At 35.9% G+C, this 19,897-nt stretch overlaps 1 protein-coding gene across 1 annotated transcript in view; it reads left to right on the top strand.

The window, feature by feature from the left end:
* The window catches only part of MYO16 (myosin XVI), an 884,880-nt gene that overhangs the window by 830,853 nt on the left and 34,130 nt on the right, over positions 1 to 19,897 (top strand). Inside the window, exon 35 of the mRNA XM_072621988.1 lies at positions 14,338 to 14,496. Coding sequence (XP_072478089.1) covers positions 14,338 to 14,496 — 159 coding nt within the window. The remainder of the gene's footprint in view (positions 1 to 14,337; positions 14,497 to 19,897) is intronic.

The following is a 19,897-nucleotide window of genomic DNA, read 5'->3' as shown; positions in this document are numbered from 1 at the left end:
CACTGTCAGCCTATAACTGCTAATAAGTTAGGTTGTAAAAACTAGTCGTTTTAAGATGGCAAACTCCATGTCACTTGCATTTGATTTGCATTTTTCCTTGATGCCAAGTAGCAAATTAAATCTCATTCCCTTTATGCAATACCCTTTTCATAACTGAATTTTCCTATAGTGTTAAAGAATGAATTATACTCAGCATGAGTAATGATTCAAAAATGCATTTTCATATTTTTATGCCTTACATAGCACTTCTAGTATTACCAGTCAACAAATTGCATTTCTGTTTTTCTGTTGATTTACTGAAACATGATTCTTATCTGATATGTTTCCAAAGTATTCTCTAAAATTATCTCAAGTTGGGAAAACTAAACATACAAAAATTTTTTTCTTAATTCTCCTTAAAATATTACTCACCACTCATTCTTCTTAACATTTTTTTTGTGGAATTCATTACTATTTATTGTCTATTCCCTCCTTTGCAAAACTCTTTCTTTTCATGACTCTTATAATGCTACACTAGGTTCTTTCCCATTCTATTTCAGTGGCTCCTTCCATATCCTCCAGTGATTCCATTAAGTTCATCCATCATGCCTCTTGTGTTGATACTTATACAAAATCTCTATCCTTTGTTGATGGGAGGCAATCTCTATTCCCTTGATTTCAGCTTCCTGTTCTCTGTTCTTCATTAGAAGACGAGTGACATTCCAGTGTGATGTCTTCCTTTGACTCCTACTATGATTGCTCTGTATATGACTTTATTAATAGTATTTCCAACCCTAACCAATCTTCAATTTTGTATATATAATATGATACTTAGTATTCAAATTTGAGTGTCAACCTGTCATATAACAGGTGACATAACCCAAACCAAGTTCATCATCTTACCCACAAACCACATATCCTTTTCAGCTCCCCTGTTCCTGTTAAAGATGCCATCATTTTGCCAGTTCTCCATGTTCAAAGTTTGAACCTTTAAATTCAATGCTACCAAATCTGACTCTTTCAACCCTTATTTTTTTTCAAATCTACTGATCAAGCAATCATTAAGAAACATTTATTGATTAAATGAATATGTGCCAAGCACTGTGCTAGGGATTTTTAAAAATGGAACCATTCCTGCCTTCAAGGATCTTCTGTCCTGGCATAGAAAATAACATATATACTTAGAAGTATCATAAAATGCAACGATGAAGGAGACTAACAACTGGGGAATCAAGAATGATAGCAAGTAGGAAGTGACTCTTGAATTTAACTTCAAAGGAAATAAAGATTCTTAGAAGCTGTAGATGAGGAGGATGTGCATTCTAGGCACAGAAGGAGGACACTTATGCCAAGGCACAGAGGTAGGAAATGTATGGTTACATATAAGGAACAGAGGACAGGAAAGAGCAGATGCTACTGAGTCAGGCTGGAGCTGCTACAGTCACCATGGTCCAGGGTAACAAGAGTGAGTTTGCTTGCTGGAGCTAAGCAACTCAGGCAAGGAGAAACGCTGGGATGACAGGCTCTCTGCAGCTGCCCAAAAGCAGAGGGACTCAGAGATCATGCAAGAGAGGCAGAAAAAAAAGCAGAAAAAAGCCAGTGAGAAGAAGAAAAAGTCCAAGTAACTCAATGACTCATGCCCATCTCTCTTGTCATCAACCATGTGCCTGGAGCCAGTCTCATCATGCTCTTGCCTCTTTCAGTAGCTCACAGGTCCCAGAACTGATGGCATTCCCTTCACCCTGTGTCTGCATGCAGTGTGTTCCCTCTGTGCATCTGTCTCCCCAGGCAGCCTTACTCTCCTCCAGGGCATTCCTGGGGGTGAGGGGGCTACCCTCTCCCAGCATTTTTATCCCCAGTGTTTTTAATACCCCAGAGTATTAAAAGTAGCCTTGTAATATACATGTATATGTATGTGTGTGTATATATACACATATATTTGTATACATATATACACATATGTGTGTTTATATGCATGTGTGTATACATGTATGTGCATGTGTGTATGTGTACATATATGCACATATATGTATGGATATGTTGTGTGTATATGGGACACAGTTAGAACACAGAGTTTGTAAAGTGTAGTAACATAATGCTTTTGGAAAAGTAGACTATATAGGTGGGCAGTAGTAAGTATTCATTTTGTGTATGCCAATGACAAAACAAAACAAAACAAGGGGAAAAGCAATTCCCACCTTCAAGAAGTTCTCTGGAGGAGAGAAAATGAAAATAACTACATACATATAAGATCATGGGAAGTAATCTCCGGGGGAAGACATAGGGTATGGAATATGGGACATGGAGGTAGGGTTCGAGCTATCTTTAGAGAAGCTAAGAAATGGAAGTAATGAGCAAGGGCATTCTATGCAAGGAAGAGAGCCAGGATAAAGCCCAATAATCTTCAGAAGAAGGGTACTGTGTGAGTCAATGCAAGTTGGCTATTGTAGTTGAAGAGCAGAGTGAAGAGGATCAGTCAGTTCTCACAATCTTACAGTGTGCCAGAGACCTTGCTAAGACCTAGATGTACAAGCAAAGATAAAAACAATTCCACCTTCATTAGCTCACAATCTAATGGGGAGACAATATGCAAATAAATATATGCAAACAAGATATTTGCAGGGTAAAGTGGAGGTAATCTTGGAGGGAAGGCACTAGAATCAAGCAGGATTGAGAAAGATTTCTTAGAGAAGGCAACATTTAAGCTGAAACTTGAAGAAAGGCAGGGAAGCCAGGAGGATGAGACAGGGAATGAGAGAATTCTAGACATAGTGGAGAGCCAGTGAAAATGCATGGCATCAGGAGGTGGGGTGTCTTGTTTGGGCAACAACCAGGAGACCATTGCCTTTGAATTCTAGTTTACCTGTAGGGAAATAAAGTATAAGAAGAGTGGAAATGCAAGAAAGGTATAGTTTATGAAGATCTTCAGTAGCCAAAGCTATTTTATATTTGATTCTGAAAATAACAAAGACAATGATTTATTGAAAAGTGAGGTGGCATGGTCAGTGTTGCACTTTAGAAAGACCACTATGATCTAGCTCAGTGGAGGATGGACCACAGTGAGGAGAAACTAATTGGGAGGCTATTCAAGCAGAGAGACCAAGAAGGCTATTGAAATAGGCCCAGGTAAGAGGATAAGGGTCCACACAAGGGAGGAAGCAATGTCAGAAAACAGAAATGTTGCAAAGTTATCATTGATAGGACTTGACAACTGATCGGATATGATGTGAGGGGAGGGGAGTTAGGAGCTGAGGGTGTATCTAGGTTGTGAGCCAAGGTGACTAGGAAGAATGGTCATGCCCTCAACAGTTAGAGGATAGCTAGGAGACGCAACAACAAAAACTCTGGCACATAAACAGGAGGACCTGCTGTACAGGTTCTTAGATGTGCTTTTTTAAAAAGAAAGCAACTTTTGAAGGGTCAACAATCTACTTTAATCAAGCACATATATTTAGTTCTGGGGAAAAAATCAGCACCCTGAACTTCAGAGAAAATAAAAACAGAGAATAAACTGTATGACCATAAGCAATACATACATCACAAATCAACAGACAGATCCAACTGTCTGACCATTACATGCATATATAGTTACCAGAGAGAGAAGCACCAGCATCTGAATTTTCAAAACCAAAGGAGTTACCCAGAGTCTCATCTGGCCAAACATTTCTAATGAGTAAGCTCCAAAACCAAAACTCACCTCAGAGTATATATACACTTTTCAGAGACAGAGGGGATCATAGCCCTTGAGAACTAATGCCTCATTAGAAATTAACAAAAGATGTAGGCCTTCCTACAAACTGAATCTCCCCTAATCAAGCTTCCCTTAATGGGCAGGCCCATTGATGGGTAGGGAAGATCTTTAACTCTCATTATCATAATCAACATTACAGAAGAGGAGAAAGTTTTGGGGAAAAGATAATGAATATTGAACATGATGAGTTTAAGGAGGGTATGGGATATCCAACCTGAGAAATTCACAGTGATGGGGAGTATAGTTTGAGAAGACTGGACGAACAAGAAAGGGGCCAGGTGATAAAAGTCCATAAACGCCAAACAGGGGAGTTTATAATTAATCGTGGAGGTAATAGAGAACCTCTGGAGGTACTTAAATTAGATTCTATATTAAGCCCTCTACTTTAGAAAAAAATCACTTTGGGATCTGAGTGGAAGATGGATTGGAGTAAAGAGAGGACCAATTAAAATACAAATTTAGTAAGCTAGGCAATGAGGTTATGAAGGTCTAAAATTTGAAATTTGAAAACAGATGAAATATATGGTGTCAATGTATATGGTAAATATCAATAAATTGAATAAAAAGTATGACTAGGCACCTTGACTAATGACACAACAAAGGAGACTGAGAAAGAATGGTCAGATAGGTGGGAGGAGGGAGGAAATGGTCATCACCAGTGTCAAACACTGACTGCAACCAAAAGATCATTAGTGATTTCAGAGAGGGCAGTTTCAGTGGAATGGATGAGATTAGAAACTAGCTTGCTGAGGGTTTAGAAGAGAGTGAAAGGAGAACAAGGAAAGGCATGGAATGTAGATGATTTTCTTAAGCTTATCCAAGAAAAGAAGAGATGTCAGTTGATAGCATGGAAGGTTGGATCAAATTAGAGGTGCTTTTTTGAGGGGGTGGGTTTTTTGTTTTGTTTTTCTAGGATGGGGGAGAAATGAGAATGTTTATTACAACAAGAAAGAGTCAATGGAGAGTTAGCAAGAATGGCGGTGGAGCCAATCTTCTGAAAAAGATGAGAGAAATGGGAGACGGATGGGATAAATCATGGTTATAATTGTTTTAATTCATGTTAAGATGAAGATGTACTTCTTCATATGAGACTGGAGTGAAGGAGGAAATAGTGTGAAAAGCTGTGTGAATGATATGAAGTGAGGAGATGGATAAAAGAGGGAACTCACTGAATAGCTGTGATTTTTTCTGTGAAGTATGCAGTGAGGTTCTCAGATGAGATGGTGGTCTAAGAACTGTAGTGAGAGCTTTGAAAGAGGATGAAGAAGATTGTAATAGTTGATATAGTGAGTGGAAGGGGCACCTGATAGAGTGCCAGGCCTGGAGTCAGGAACATTCATCTTCATGAATTCCAATCTGGCCTCAAACACTTACCAGCTCTGTGACCTTGAGCAAGTCACTTAATCCTGTTTGACTCAGTTCCTTATATGTAAAATAGACTGGAGGAAGAAATGGCAAATCACTCCGGTATCTTTGCCAAGAAAATCCCAAAATGGGGTCATAAAGACTCAGACAGGACTGAAAAGACTGAACAACAAAAGTTAGTGGGATAAGGAATCAGTTAGAAAAGTGTAAAGGCATTGCCTTGCTGGGGTGAAAGCCCAATAGATATTGGGCAGTGACCACTGAAGAGGACCCTGAGACCAGAGTCAGATTATGAAGGGTTTTAAATGCAAAAGGGGGAGATGGTATTTTATCCCAAAGAGGCTAGATATGACTGGAAATTTTGTTTTGTTTTGTTTTCTTTGATTTAGCAGGAGAAAGTCATTGTCAGATCTGGGTGTTAGTAATACCACTTTGACATCCAGGTGATGGAGAAGGGGTACTTGTTAGAGTCTAGATTGGAGTTCAATCATTCTTGGTTCCGAGTCTAGCTAGTACTGTTTGCAATTTTAAACTTTAATTGCTCTATGGTTGACATGGTGATGACCTTCTCTGAGCCATGGTGAGTTATTCCCACATGAGAAATATAGTCTGCTAATGCTTTCCTAGTTTGTCAGGACCTGTGTAAGGTTTTTTTTTTTGTTTGTTTGTTTTTTGTTGTTGTTCTTTTGGTCTAGACTTCAGGTACACAGCCTTACCTCCCCAACACAAGGAGACCAACAACTGGCAGTTGTTATAGCACTTTTGTTATATAATACCTTTATTTAAAAATCTTTAGTGAAGGGAAGAAAAATCACCTACTATGTACCAGGTACTATGCTGAGTATTTAATAAATACTATCTCATTTGCTACTCACAATGACCCTGGGAGATAAGTATTATTATTATACTTATTATAATATTTATACAATTAGAAAAACTGAGGCAAATAAAGGTTAAGTGACTTACCCAGGATCACATAACTAGTAAGCATCTGAGATCACATTTGAACTCAATTTTCTAGTGGCTACTGTTCTATGTATTAAACCACCAGCTGTCTAATGACTTCCTGTAATTTACAGGATAAAATTCCAATTCTTCAGACTGGATTTCAAGGCTTTAAAAAATCTGGACCCATTCTGTTCATTTAAATGTTACCACTGTTCACAGCTTCAATTATCTCTTGCCTTTTCTTTATATCAAATGCAATATTTTCACCCCTATCCCCTAATCTTTGCTTATGTCATCTTCTCCCCACCCAAATAATTATCCTTTCTCATAATCAAATCTCATCTGTTCTTCAAAGTCCAGGCCAAATGCATCTCATTTATGAAAACTTTCCTCCTTACACTAGTCTAGTTTTACATCTCCTTTCTCTGTACTCCTACATTCTTATCATTTTTCCTGTAATTCCTTGTGTTCTTATTTCATTTTTTCATTCTATGTGTATTTTGTCCGAATTAGACTGTAAGTGCTTAGCACATGAGCACTCAACAAATACTGGTTAAATTGATTGGATTGTCTCATTCCAGGAAAAAAGACAGAGAAAGAAAATTATTAGTGTTTAATATTTGCCAGGCCTTGTATTATTTAAAAATATTTAAGCAATTTAGTGAACTATGGTAATATGTGTAAAATATACTTTGCATACCTTAAAACACTATAAAAATGTGTTTTAATTGTTTATTATTTATTATATTTGTTATAATACTATTACTATATTATGCTATATTATAATACTACTGTACCATTATAATAATAATATTAATAATACCAATATAATACCATTATAACAATACTAATAATAATATATAGTGATTATAATTATAAAAATAATATAACTATTACTATACTATTATAATAATAGTATTATTTATATGCTGACCAATTATAGACTTCTTTTAAGAAATCAAGGATATTTCTGTTTCTGTAACAGCTTTAAATAGACAATGGCCATGTCTAATTAACAATAAAAAAAAAGCAAATCAGTCCTTCAGTTATAATCTTGAATAAGCTTTCATAGGTTCCTTCATCCATAGATTCATCCTCTTAAGGTTGCTTGAAATGACTACAGCCTTTAGTTTATTCATTAGAAGAAAAAAAACATTCTTTGAGCTCCTGGCTTATCTAATACACTGTACTGGACTGGAAGGGTTTGAGGGTAAAAGAAAGGTAAGAAAATGGGGGAAAAAAGAACACATGGCCCCTTTTAGGAGTCTGGCTATGAAAGCGAGAAGAGATATATAGTGATGGCTTAAGGGTAAAGAAAAGAATTTTTAAGGAGAAATCATAGTAAGATAGATCTAGAGCTGGGAGAAAGTTCAGTGGCCAGCTGGTTCTACCTCCTTTATATTACAGATGAGGACAATGGAGCCAAAAGAAATTAAGTGACTTCCCCAAAATCATACAGGTAGTATCAAGAGCAGGTCTTGAATCCAGTTCCTCTAACACTACATCCATTTCTTTTTGTACTCTGCCATTTTGGAGAATATGTCTGTTCACAGGCAATGCCTAGCCCACGGAAGAAGATAGTGAATAAGGAGGGATTAAAGAGCAAGATCAAAGGTTAAAGGAGGGAGTGATAGAGAGCAAAGTCATCTACAGGAGATGAATATGGATAAAGAGGATGAGTAGAAGGACTGGCCCTGGCAAAAAGGTCAAGCTCCCTGTCAGAAAACTCAGCAAAGGAAGAAGGAATGAAGAGTGATGGGCAGTGGTTACAAAGAGGAGTGTAAATGAACAAAGGGATCTTGAAAATAAATTCTTTTGCCATCCTTTGCCAAAAGGTGTGGCAAAGAAGTGATGTAGAAGTTTATGGAAAGAGAAGGTCTGGAAGGCAAGCTATGAAATGTAAATAAAGAAGCAATCAGAAATAAATAAAAGCCACCATGCAATGCTAAGACTCCAGTTGAGATAAGATAACATTTATTTGGTTTTGGTTTGGGAGTTTTTTGGGGGGTAATATTTTGAGTTTCAAGGTGTCATTTTCCCTCCCTCCCAACCTCACTTTAGAGAAGACCAACATTTTATATATGTATGTATGTATGTGTGTGTGTGCACATGCATACACAATACACATATTTCATATATGTGCACACATTTATTTCTATGTACATATATACATGTTACACATTATATACACATACATTTATATGTATTACATATGTGTATGCATATGTGTGTATGTGTGTGTATGTATATATTTATACATGGAACCATACAATATGTACATCCACATATCAGTTCTTTCTTGGGAAGTAAATAACATTTTCCTTTACAAGTCCTTTGTAGTTGATTTGAATATTCATATTACTCAGAATAGCTTAGTCATACAGTTGTTCTTTGAAAAATATTGCTGTTACTGTATACAGCATTCTCTGGGTTCTGCTCTTTTCATTCTTCATTATTTCATGCAATATAATATGTTTGTAGTGAACCAAGTAGCCATGGGGGCACTTAGGTGGTTCAGTGGATACAACTCTGGCTTTGGAGTCAGGAAAATCTGACTTCAAATCCAGTCTCAGACATGTACTAACTGTGTGATCCTGAGCAAGTCACTTGAACCTGTTTGCCACAGTTCTCTCATCTATAAAATGAACTGGCAAAGGAAATGGCAAACCACTCCAGTATCTTTGCCAAGAAAACCCCAAATGGGGTCATGAAGAGTTGGACACAACTGATGACAGCTGAACAGCAGCACTAGCAGTGGTCATGGTTTATAGTTCTCCATAGGGCATGGAAAGGGACAATAAGAAGATACCCTCAACATGTGCCAACCCTCCTGGTCTATTCTGTACATGCCTGTGGCATGTTTATGATTTTTTTCCATCGGTTCAACAGTATTGATTATGGTAGACATAATGGCTCTGAAATTTGGAATGATATGATAGTGATAAAGAATGAAATGACATCAAATTTAAAAGAGGAGAGAAATTTGAGCTGGACCTAGTAGAACAACTGAATTTCCAACTCTTTAAGTCAGCGCCTTTTCAATTGAAGGATCCTGAATTCTGCAAACCTCTGAGAAATAATGACTGGGTTGTTTTGGTTTTTATTCCTAAACTCTACCATGATGGCTTGCCAGGAGTGAAGGTTTAAAATAAATGTTTGTTGAATTCAATAAAAATGATTTGGATTTAATTGAAGCATGTGGTATGGCACGAACAAAGGAATACACCACTATGAAGCATGTCCACAGAATGACCTTTTCTCTAGTCTGACTCAGCTGCAATAGAAATTATAGAGATAAGGTAAAAACAGATATTTGGCTCCAGATTTGAGGAGGAGAGAAAGGGACCTGTATGTCAAGGTAATATGTTACTACTCTATTTGCTAGATAAAAGAAAATGATTTAAAAATTTTGATCTGATTTGAATGTGATCAAAGCTGTCCCCACTAATTGCCTATTATATGCTGAAAACTAGCCTGGGAACTATCAAATATATAAAAGAAGGATGAAACTCCCTGCCCTAAAATCAAGCTAGAGAGACAAAGCTTAGGCACATGCCACAATTAAATAACAATTAAGTGTTTAATTATGCAGTACTAACTATTAAGTGAATTAGGAGTTCAGACAGGAGAGTGTTCAGTGTGAGCTGAGATAGTTAGAGAAAGCTTTGTCCTGTGTCCTCTTCTCTTTTGACACTCTCCCCTTTGGTGATTTCATTTGTGTCTGTGGATTCAGTTTTCAACTTTTTGCAGAAGACTCCCAATCTCTCTTAAACATCATCTATGAAGTGCTAGATATTTCCTTATATATGTCCTGTGCTTATCTCAAACTCCACAAATGAAGTTTATCATTCCTGTCTCTCCTCCCCCTATAAAAGTCTGAACTTCTTCCAAACTTCCATATTTGACAATCTTCCAAGTCCCATGTGATCATAACACTAGAGTTGTCTTTGATTCTTTCTTTGCGTCAGCCCCCATATCAACTCAGTTTCTAAGTCTTCTTCCATAGAATCTCTCGCATCTATCCATTCTTCATTTTGATGACCATCACCCAAGTTCAGCCTCTCTGAAGCTCTATGGGACTATCCATCCATTCAGTAAATATTTTATATATGCTAGGATCAGTGTTATACACCAGGGTTAGGAACTGTATGTGTGATTTCATTGATACAGGGAATTCCCAGGTGAGGAAAAGTCTAAACCTTTAAGGAATTTACATTCTCTAAGAAGAAACAGCATGCACAATTAAATGTATATGAATATATAGCACATGTGTGTAAATATGTGTATATGTATGTATACAGGTATATGTATATGTGTGTAAAGTTCAGTCATTTCAGTTATGTCCAACTCTTCATGACCCCATTTGAGGTTTTCTTGGCAAAGATACTGGAGTGATTTACCATTTACTTCTCCAGCTCATTTTACATATGAAGAACTCAGGCAAACAGGGTTAGGTAACTAGCCCAAGGTCACACAGATAGTGAAAATCTAAAGCCAAATTAGACCTCAGGAAGATATGTCTGGCTGGCTCCAGTTCCAGTACTCTATCCACTGCAACACCCAGCTGCCCCAGTGTACTGGATAGTACATGTAGTAAATGTAAGTTTGTATGCACATATTGTTTGTGTGTTTATGTATGCAGACAATTCTCACTTAATGTAAGAGGATGAACACAGTGGGCAAGGGGAAGCAGATATGTGGGAGCTGAACACAATATGTACAGAGATAAGAGAAGACTGGTGATACATGGGTGCAGGGGACAGATGGAGGGAAGACAGATACACAGGAGCTGGACACATAGGAGAATGAGTGGAGTATGGCAAAATTCTTCTCTCTGATGGAGCAGGTAGCAAGTCAAGCTCCCCCATCCATTCACTGGGTGGTTAGTCCATTCTTCTGCTTTCACTTTCAGAGTTTGTCTTCAGTTTTATTTGTTTGTTTATTTTGGGGGGAGGTCACAGAGTGCCCCACCAAAGGGCAGGAGCAGAGACAAAAAGTAAAATACTGTACAGTAAAGTTAACATACATAGCTTGTGGGTTGTTTTCTGGGGTTTTATTTGGGGGGGTGGACAATGGGTTTTTTTTGGAATATGGATTTCTTTCAGAATTCTTTAGGTAAAGTCAAGTTTGCAATAATGTAAAGTTTTGTAAAATAAGTGTGTGTGTGTGTGTGTGTGTGTGTGTATGTATGTGTGAATCAGAGAAAGCTTCATATAGAAAGTAGCTCTTAAACTGAATTTTCAAGGGAACTAGTGATTCTCAGAGATAGTAGTGAGGAAAGGCTGCATTCCAGACACAATAGCCAGGACAAAGGCACAGAGACAGGAAATGGAGTCTTCTGTGGGAGCTACAGCAAGAAGACCACTTCCAGTGGAATATAGAGTACATGAAGGGGACTAATGTAGAACAGGGTAGATTGTGGAGAGCTGTAAATGCTCAAATGAAGAGGTGATGTTTTATCTTAGAGATGATAGGGAGCCAATGGAATGTTGGGGAAAGGGGAGTGGCCTGTTCACACTTGTACTTTAAGAAAAGATAAATATATAATAAGCAGTAGTTGATAAAATAAAAATATGATTATACTAATTCATTTGTAATGTTCTGATAGATTGCATCATTTCTCTCACAAATTTCAATAAAGTAATAGCAAAAAGAGTGTTATGACCAATTGGTGTCATTTTATATTTGTGTTTATCTTCACGTTTGGATCTATTGCTTTTTTATTGCCAAATCTATTTAATAACTGATGGCATAGCCCATAAAATACTCAGGCATCCAAGTTACCATTTGTTATCCTTCAAGGTGACGTCTTTTAATCGGATAGTCCATCTATTGTATATATTACAGAAACTCAGAAGTCAAATGGTGCCCCAGAGTCCATCTCATCCAACCCATATCTAAGAATTTATTATTCAATATCCCCCAGAGACTGGTCAACCATCCTTTACTTGAACACTACAAGTGTGGAGAAACACCTACAGGGATAGCTCTTTCCCCTTTTGCACAACTCTAATTGTTAGGATTTTTTGTTTTAACTTTCATCAAGTCTAACTCTTCCTCTCTGCAACTTCTATCCATTATTCCTAGATATTCTCTTTGGAACTAAGCAGAAAAAGTCCAATCCCTCTTTCACATGAGAGCCATTCCAATACTTGAAGTAATCTATCATCCACTAACCTTATCTCGATCATCCTTGGTCTGTCACCTTAATAGCATCTTTTCACATGATTCTGGTTCAATTCCATCAGTGAGGAGTTCTCAGATACAAAAGTTGTTAATAAATTCTTCCTCCTGAAAATTTCCTAAAATACAGCTCTCTCTTCTTTTCCTTATTCGCTTTCTCCTGTATGTTTATTTTTCTGTGTATGGGAAGGGACAAATTCACCCAATACACAATGTGAAAATATATAAAGAAGTGGTGATTTCACCAAGAGAGTGAAATCTCAATCAGTAAATCAGATTTATCTATAAGGAACACAGAAATCAAGTGACTTTCCCAACTTCACATAGCCACTTGATGTAAGAAATAGGATTTGAGTACTGGTCTGCTTTACTCCAAGCCCAAACATCTATCCATTAAGCTAGACTTCTTCTATATTTGGTAAGTGCTTAATAAATGTCCTTAATGGAATTAACTGGTAGACAGTAACCCTTGTCTGCAATGAATCACTTACCTGAAATATCTCAATGGAAAGAAAAAAAACACTACAGTTTATTTTTCTCCCAGAGAATCTGACCTATAATAATCATTATCATCTTCATCATCATCACCATCAATAACAAAAACCACATGAAGAGCAATTCTATAACAACTAAATAAACATTTTTTATCAGACTTTCTACTAGGAGATTTTGATTTTACCGGTGAGCTATTACTGTATTTCTGTAACTGGCTAACAAAAGGCACAGGCATTTTCTTTGTGTTACCATTTCAAGATCTGTGAAGATTCTCCCACTAGACAAAAGTTTAGCTTGTATCTACAATATATATTGATATGTTTTAATCCAGCATTAGTCCAAAGCCGAGATGTTTTGTTCATCAAATTCTGCTGAGGTTCATTTTTTCCTTTCCTAAAAACAATTCACATCAGAGGAAGAGGAAAGCAGTTATTATTCTGCCAAAACAAAAGAAGAAAAATGATCAAAAACTCACACATGTTAGAGACCCAGAGAATCTCTGTCAGAGACGACCTTTGTTTGGATGAAAGCTACTAGAGAAGGTCACCAAACATCACAAAGCACTTTTTACAGAAGATCCATAGTTAAAAAACTTACAAAGGAAAAGGGTTGAAAAGACATGCATGCCAGAGTATTTACATGTAGATGTTGGGTTTTTGGTTTTTTTCTTTTTTTCTTTTTTTGTATTGAAGTTCTCACATACTTTCTTTTGGTGGGACTGGTTATAGTACACCAATCTACATTCCTCAGTGGCCACCAGAGGAAGGTATGAAGAATCATACTCACTTTATTTTTCTAGCCACATCAAGATTTTGTGCATGTTTGAAGTCAGAAAAGTTAGATTCAAGTTCCAGTCTTGTCATTTAGTAGCTATACGACCTTGCCAAATCGGTTCAGTTTTTTGGACCTCAGTTTTCTCTATTTTAAAATCAGAATGATCAACTTCATGGTTTATCTCATAAAGTTGTTGGGAAAATCAAATGAGGTAAAATATGTCAACTATTTTGTAAAATTTAAATGTATGTAGAGTGTGGCTCTAGATAGGGAAGCAGGGGTGTGATGGTAAATGATTACCAACCAGTTCTCCAAAATGTACATACATACATATATGTACATATATACATATATTCAATGTACTTTTAAGTTTAATCTGCATTATTGATGTTTTCTCCATTTGACCTTTCTTAAGTCTAGGCAATCAATGAAAGAATAAATCAAGCTTTGATTTGTAATGTTTGTCAATTTTCAAGGTGTAAATGCTCGCACTGAAAATTTAATAATTGGTTTTTATAAGCCAGTACCAGCTGGTTCTAGTGCATCTTTGAGAGGTCACCTAGTTTCACCCACTTCATATTACAGATGAGGAAACTGAGTCCAAGAAAATTTAAAGGACATGTAGGGTCATATAGACCTTAAGTAACAGAAGGGGCATATGAACCTTGGTCCTCTGCCTCCAAATTCAATGTTCTTTGAATTATCTCTTGCCATCTCTCATCCAAAAGAGTCAGCTATTCTTAATGAGATTTTCATTTATAATTAACATTTAAACTGAGAATAAGTATTCCTATTAGTTTATTTTATTTTTTAAAAATATAACGTGTCATTTCTTGTCTTAGGTTTTGAAACTAACCTGAACTTAACCAGCAGAGATGACCCTAATATATCAGAGGGTGGATCAGAAACCCAAGACAGAAATGCGAACAGTCATGGAACCCAGTTATGTAATTCAATGTCCAGTTCCATAACTTCTGAAAATGGAAATTCACTCTCCAATGGTAAGTAATGATTGGTTCTAAACTTTTCTTTAGAAGGTAAAGCACTGAATTCGTAAGCCTGCATATGGTTTTAATGATATTAGCAATGCTAATTTTTCAGAGTACCTAGTCGTCTTTTAAAACTAACTATTGGAATGGAGGTTGACAGATTTCACTTGAGCAAAAACTGATCGATAGGAATTGCCTATGCTGAGGAAGACAAAACTGAAAATATTTTCCATCTCTTATGGTCATTTCTCTATCCCATGAATGTTATGCAATATAGCTGAAGAATCTGTGATCATAAAAAATATACATTTTACATACACTTAAAAAAGATGAAAATAATTTTTAGACAATGATTATTACTTATGATAATTCTGATTTTATTTTGTGTATCTATCAAAGGGCCTTTAAGTTGTTCCTTTCTGAGGCTAATTTTAAAGGTATTAAGTAATGTTTGAAGGAAAGCATGCATATAAGACTGGCCTAGGGGTCAGAAAGATCTGAGTTTAAGTCCTTCCTCTAACATTCTGTGACCTTTAGAGAGCCACTTACCTTTCAGAGATTCCATGTCAGACAACTCTTTAAGACTAAAGTATAGAAGGGTCTGTCAGTGAAGGATATTCTTCCACCAATAAAAAATCACATATCCAAGCAAAATAATAATAATCACTGAAAAAAACCAGGGATATTAAGTCCATGAAGATATTGGGAATAAAGTACATTTTGTTCATTCAAATATGTTCAAAGTCTATTTCCCATGCCCACTCTTATCTCTATCCATTACCCCTGGAAAAAGGCAAAGTGAGATTCTTAATTTCTCTGAGATTTGTGCATCCATCTTTGTCTAAAAGAGGATACAAAAGCAGTGACATTTGAAAAGAGGACTGAATAGAAATATGCCTAGATCAAATCTATAGACTCACTTTTTAAAAGTTTACCTACTGATCAAACTCTGGTAACTTCATGGAACAGAAAACATGAAATTGAAAGTTAAAAATATGATCCTTGAGAATGTCAGGCTACAAAGTCCTGCCTTTTACTAAGCGGTCTGTTTCCAAGCTCAGAAACCTAAATTTATACATTACTCACTTAAGCAAATACAGAATCATTTTTTTAAATAAGTCTTGTCCTTTGCTATCATGAATGGGAACTCTCTTATAGAAAACATCTTAAAAGTTATGTTCAAAAGAAAAAAATTTCAACTAGGATTTTGATCTTATTTACAAAGAAATCTGATGAAACCTTTAGAGAATCACTAATAAAGCAGCCAAACAGCTGGCTAACTTAGCTTCCAAATAGGTTATGACTGTGTCACACTTAGAGACTATGTTTCCCTCTAATACTGCAGCTAGTCTGGAATCTTAATGAAATCTTGCAGATTATTTCTCTTTGCATTATCCCCTTCCTTCCAAGTTTGCCTAGCTGCATTTTATGTATATTATCTTAGAATAAAACAGAAATGCATAAATACACAGCCGTAGACATAGATATGCACACACCGACATATGCCCCACAAACCAAAACAGTATGACAGTGTATCCCTTTGGCGTGGTACATGGTAAAGATTTGATAATGTTTGCTGGTTGGTTAGTTGAGTGTTTATCCATTCTAGCTCTGTGACTCTAGAAAAGGTTTATAAACATCTCTGATTTTCACTTTCCATATCTATGAAATGGGGATAATAATAGCACCTATTTCACAGTTTTTGTGAGGGTCAAGGGTTTCATTATATTTAAAGTACTTGACAAAATTTAAAGTTTTATATAAATCACGTTATGGTTGTTTTTATTTTTATTGTAATTAATTTTTCTGGATCTGTGATTTCATTGTTATAAAACCTTCCCAGTGAAGACTGTCATGAGTCAGAGATTCCCAGAATCATAGGAAGGCACATCTGTGATGTGTCAATATTTGTTTACCTGTTCTGAAGAATTGTAGCATCCAAAAAGGAGTTCATATGGTGGCATCATCAATTATCTTCCCATCAGAATTTGACTAGCAACCCTTTTCAAAATTCTAAGATTAATTCATCCATGTGAGTTAAAGTTTTTATAATTTATCTGGCCTATTTGGGCATATTTTAGAATAAAAAACATTTTATTCTACATAGAGGTATGAGTATACTCTATAAATGTATGTTCTGTGAAAGCAGGTGCTGTCTTGCTCCTGAATAAATGTTTGTTAACAGATTAAATAATAACTCACACTTCTGTAATAATTTGTGGCTTACAAAAGACTTGACAAAAATTCTTTGTTGTAGCTGGAGCAAATATTTTGTGTATGTATTAAACTTCTCTCTGTGTGCAACCCTAACTATGCCAAAATTTAGTAGATCAGTAGACTTCTGTTGAGCACATAAACAACTTAATAACATACCTAAATCTTACTTCAAAAAACTCTTCTTTTTATCTGTCTTAAAATATGGACAGAATTCATTTTTTTCCTTAAGGTATGCAGTTTCATGGTAACTTGCAAGGTTATTTTTAGTACAAACTGCTAATTTAACATTTAAAGTGCATCATACTTTAAAAAGAAATAAAATTGGAAATGTAAACATGTAGTAAATAATTTAAAGTTCTAATTGAATCAGAAATAGCATTTTCCAGGAAACATTCTTTTGAATGTCAAAATTGCATGTCACCTCTGTTTCCCAGAAGATTTTTTATGTTTTTATTTACTGAATTATAGTTGGATATAGATAATTATGGCTATCACTTATTTTAATTGTATCAGTTTACTGAGGAAAATGCTAGCTTTGCAGTTTTATTGTTTACTTATTCCTAGGATTTATGATTATTTATCATTATATTGAGGAAATATTTTATTAGTATTAATGTACTGTTAGTATTAACATGCTATTCATATAAGATACTATATATATATATTCTTTTCACATAGCAATATTTAAATTTATGGGGTAATATTGACACAAAGATGATAAAGTATTCCAAATAATAATTGTACAGTGTGATATCCTGCAGTATTTATGCTTGATGGGTACTTTTTTCTTTAATTGCTAAGCTTTGATGAAGAGAGAAGAAAGGACTTGGGAGATTATTATAGTCAATTACATATGGTCTATGAAGAGTTGTATGTTCTTTGTGATACTATTATATATTGCATGGTACTTATCTTCCATTTACAGTATTTTCAAATGTGATGAAATATTGGATTCCAGAAGGGAAGGACTAAGGGAAAATATTATGTGATTATAAGTGATTTAAAGGATTTGGGATTTAATTCAGCAGACAGCTATTAAGTACCCACAGTGCACAAAAACTGAACACATACATACCACACCTTCACTTCACCTGAGAGCACAAGGTTTCTCTTCAATTCTAATACTTACTAGAATCCAGATTTTTTTTTTTGTCTGAATTGTGCTGTAAGGAGCTGCTTGTTTAAAGTTCAGGTCATTCTGTCCATTCAGCTACCTAAATATTTAGTAGAATGGGTGAATGGGTACCTTTTAGATGCCTAGGATTTAACAACTCTTATTTGCCAACCTCATTTGTAGTATGTGTGTGCATATGTGTCTAAAAATGGGTGTACCTCTATATGAGTATGATGTATATAAAAGTAGTTTGATACTATAATGCAGTGTCATTGTTATGGGTATCCCTTTCATTAGTGCAGATTGAAACCCCTCCATGTATTTTCATTTTGAGTGATTCTCATTTGTGTTACTCTATAAATCTTCCGCAGAGGATCTTTGGAACATGCTGGCAGTCTACCTCTGGTCTTCTTTCTATTTGGGGGTAGCCTAGTAGAGCACTCAGATTTCCCATGTGTTTGCTTTTTTTTCCCCTCTTTTCAAATGGTGTCTGTCTCTTATAGAGGTGTATGCTAGAACCAGCTCAAACTGGCTCTTAAGAGCCAATTGTCAAATTATCGATCTGAGCATTTATATTCAGCAAATGCTACCCATCAGGGTTTAATTTATTGTTTTGTTGATTTTTTTTTTTTTACTTAAGAAAGTTGTGGAGAAAATGTTAATAGTACAAACTAACAATGTTTTCTGTGAATTTTCTTTTCCTTCTGAAGAGCAGGGTGATAAACATTTACCCACCTACTCCAACTTTTATGTCATTTCTCACATATAAATCATTGTTCATAATACACAACAGCATAACGTACTTTATCTACTTTAGATTTTTCCATTGCTGTACGGTGCATATCCATATAGGGTATCTAAGTGTGGTTTGTGGGAAGATATGGATAGTTATCTCTAGAATCCGTTCAAGGAAGCCTTGGATTCCTCCCCGTAAGGGAGCAGAAAGGGCCATGAAACTGGCTGCCATATTCTCCTCTATGAGGCAGGAATCAAAGTCTCCCTCAGAGAGGGGTGAGCAAAATTCCAGGGATATCTATCCATTTGTCCTTATGTCAGCTCACACTTTGTATAAACAAAATCATAATCATTTACTTTTTAGAATTGGAGTGGACTTTAAAGATTAATTCCTCCATTTATCTAGAGGATGGGAAAAAGTAAATCCCAGACCTTTCCAAAGTCATACAGCTAGTTAAATATAGTGCTGGGACTATATGACTGATGGTTTCTAGTCCACTGTTCTGTTGTTGAGAATTCACCTGTTCCAGTATAGATCTACCAGGTTACAGATCTCAGCCTTACTCTGAAAACACAGAAACAGGAAAAAGCTACATGTATAGAGGTTTGAAAAGGGCAATGATCCCAACTATATGGATAGAAGGTTCAAAGCCAGGTGGCAACAGATACAAGAACGTACCATCATGCCACATAAACACTGTGCAAGGCAGCAAGCTAGATGCAAAGGCAAATAAGGGATGATCCTTTTCCTCATAATATCTGTGATGTAAGAGAAGAAATGACACAAATACAAACATAACCATAATATAAAATATAGCATAAGGACAAGAAATAATATTTGTTGCATTCCTATAATGTTTTAAGGTTTGCAGAGTGATATATATGTGTATACAATTATGATGATAAATAGAACATTGATTATGCACTTAAACAATATACCGAGCACAATGCTAAGTACTAGAAATATAAATACAAACAAAAAGACAGTCCCTCCACTCTAGGAGCCTACATTCTAAGGGGGGAAGGCAACATGTAGGAGAGAGTTTGGTGCTGGAAAAATATAGATAATCAGGATTAAAGTCAGGAGGAAAATGAGCCCTGGTCTGCCTTGGCATTTACTTAAATAGATTTTCTGGGCAGGACCTCACTAATGAGAAGTGGTCCTATAGGGGTAAGAAGTATCTCCAGAGTGAGGAGGCAGCTAGAGAGATGGAAAAGTCTACATGATGCTAACTGAATGATATATCTAATCATATACTCAGGGTATTTCAGAAGTTATTACCATTTTAAGCTTTAACCATATGTATATATATGTATTGTGTGCTATTTTGTGTGTATTCACCTTGT

This window comes from Notamacropus eugenii, chromosome 6, assembly GCF_028372415.1.
Source record: "Notamacropus eugenii isolate mMacEug1 chromosome 6, mMacEug1.pri_v2, whole genome shotgun sequence".
NCBI classification, from domain to species: domain Eukaryota; kingdom Metazoa; phylum Chordata; class Mammalia; order Diprotodontia; family Macropodidae; genus Notamacropus; species Notamacropus eugenii.
The sequence above is the reverse complement of the archived record's forward strand: the minus strand, read 5'-3'. Positions and strand labels throughout refer to the sequence as shown.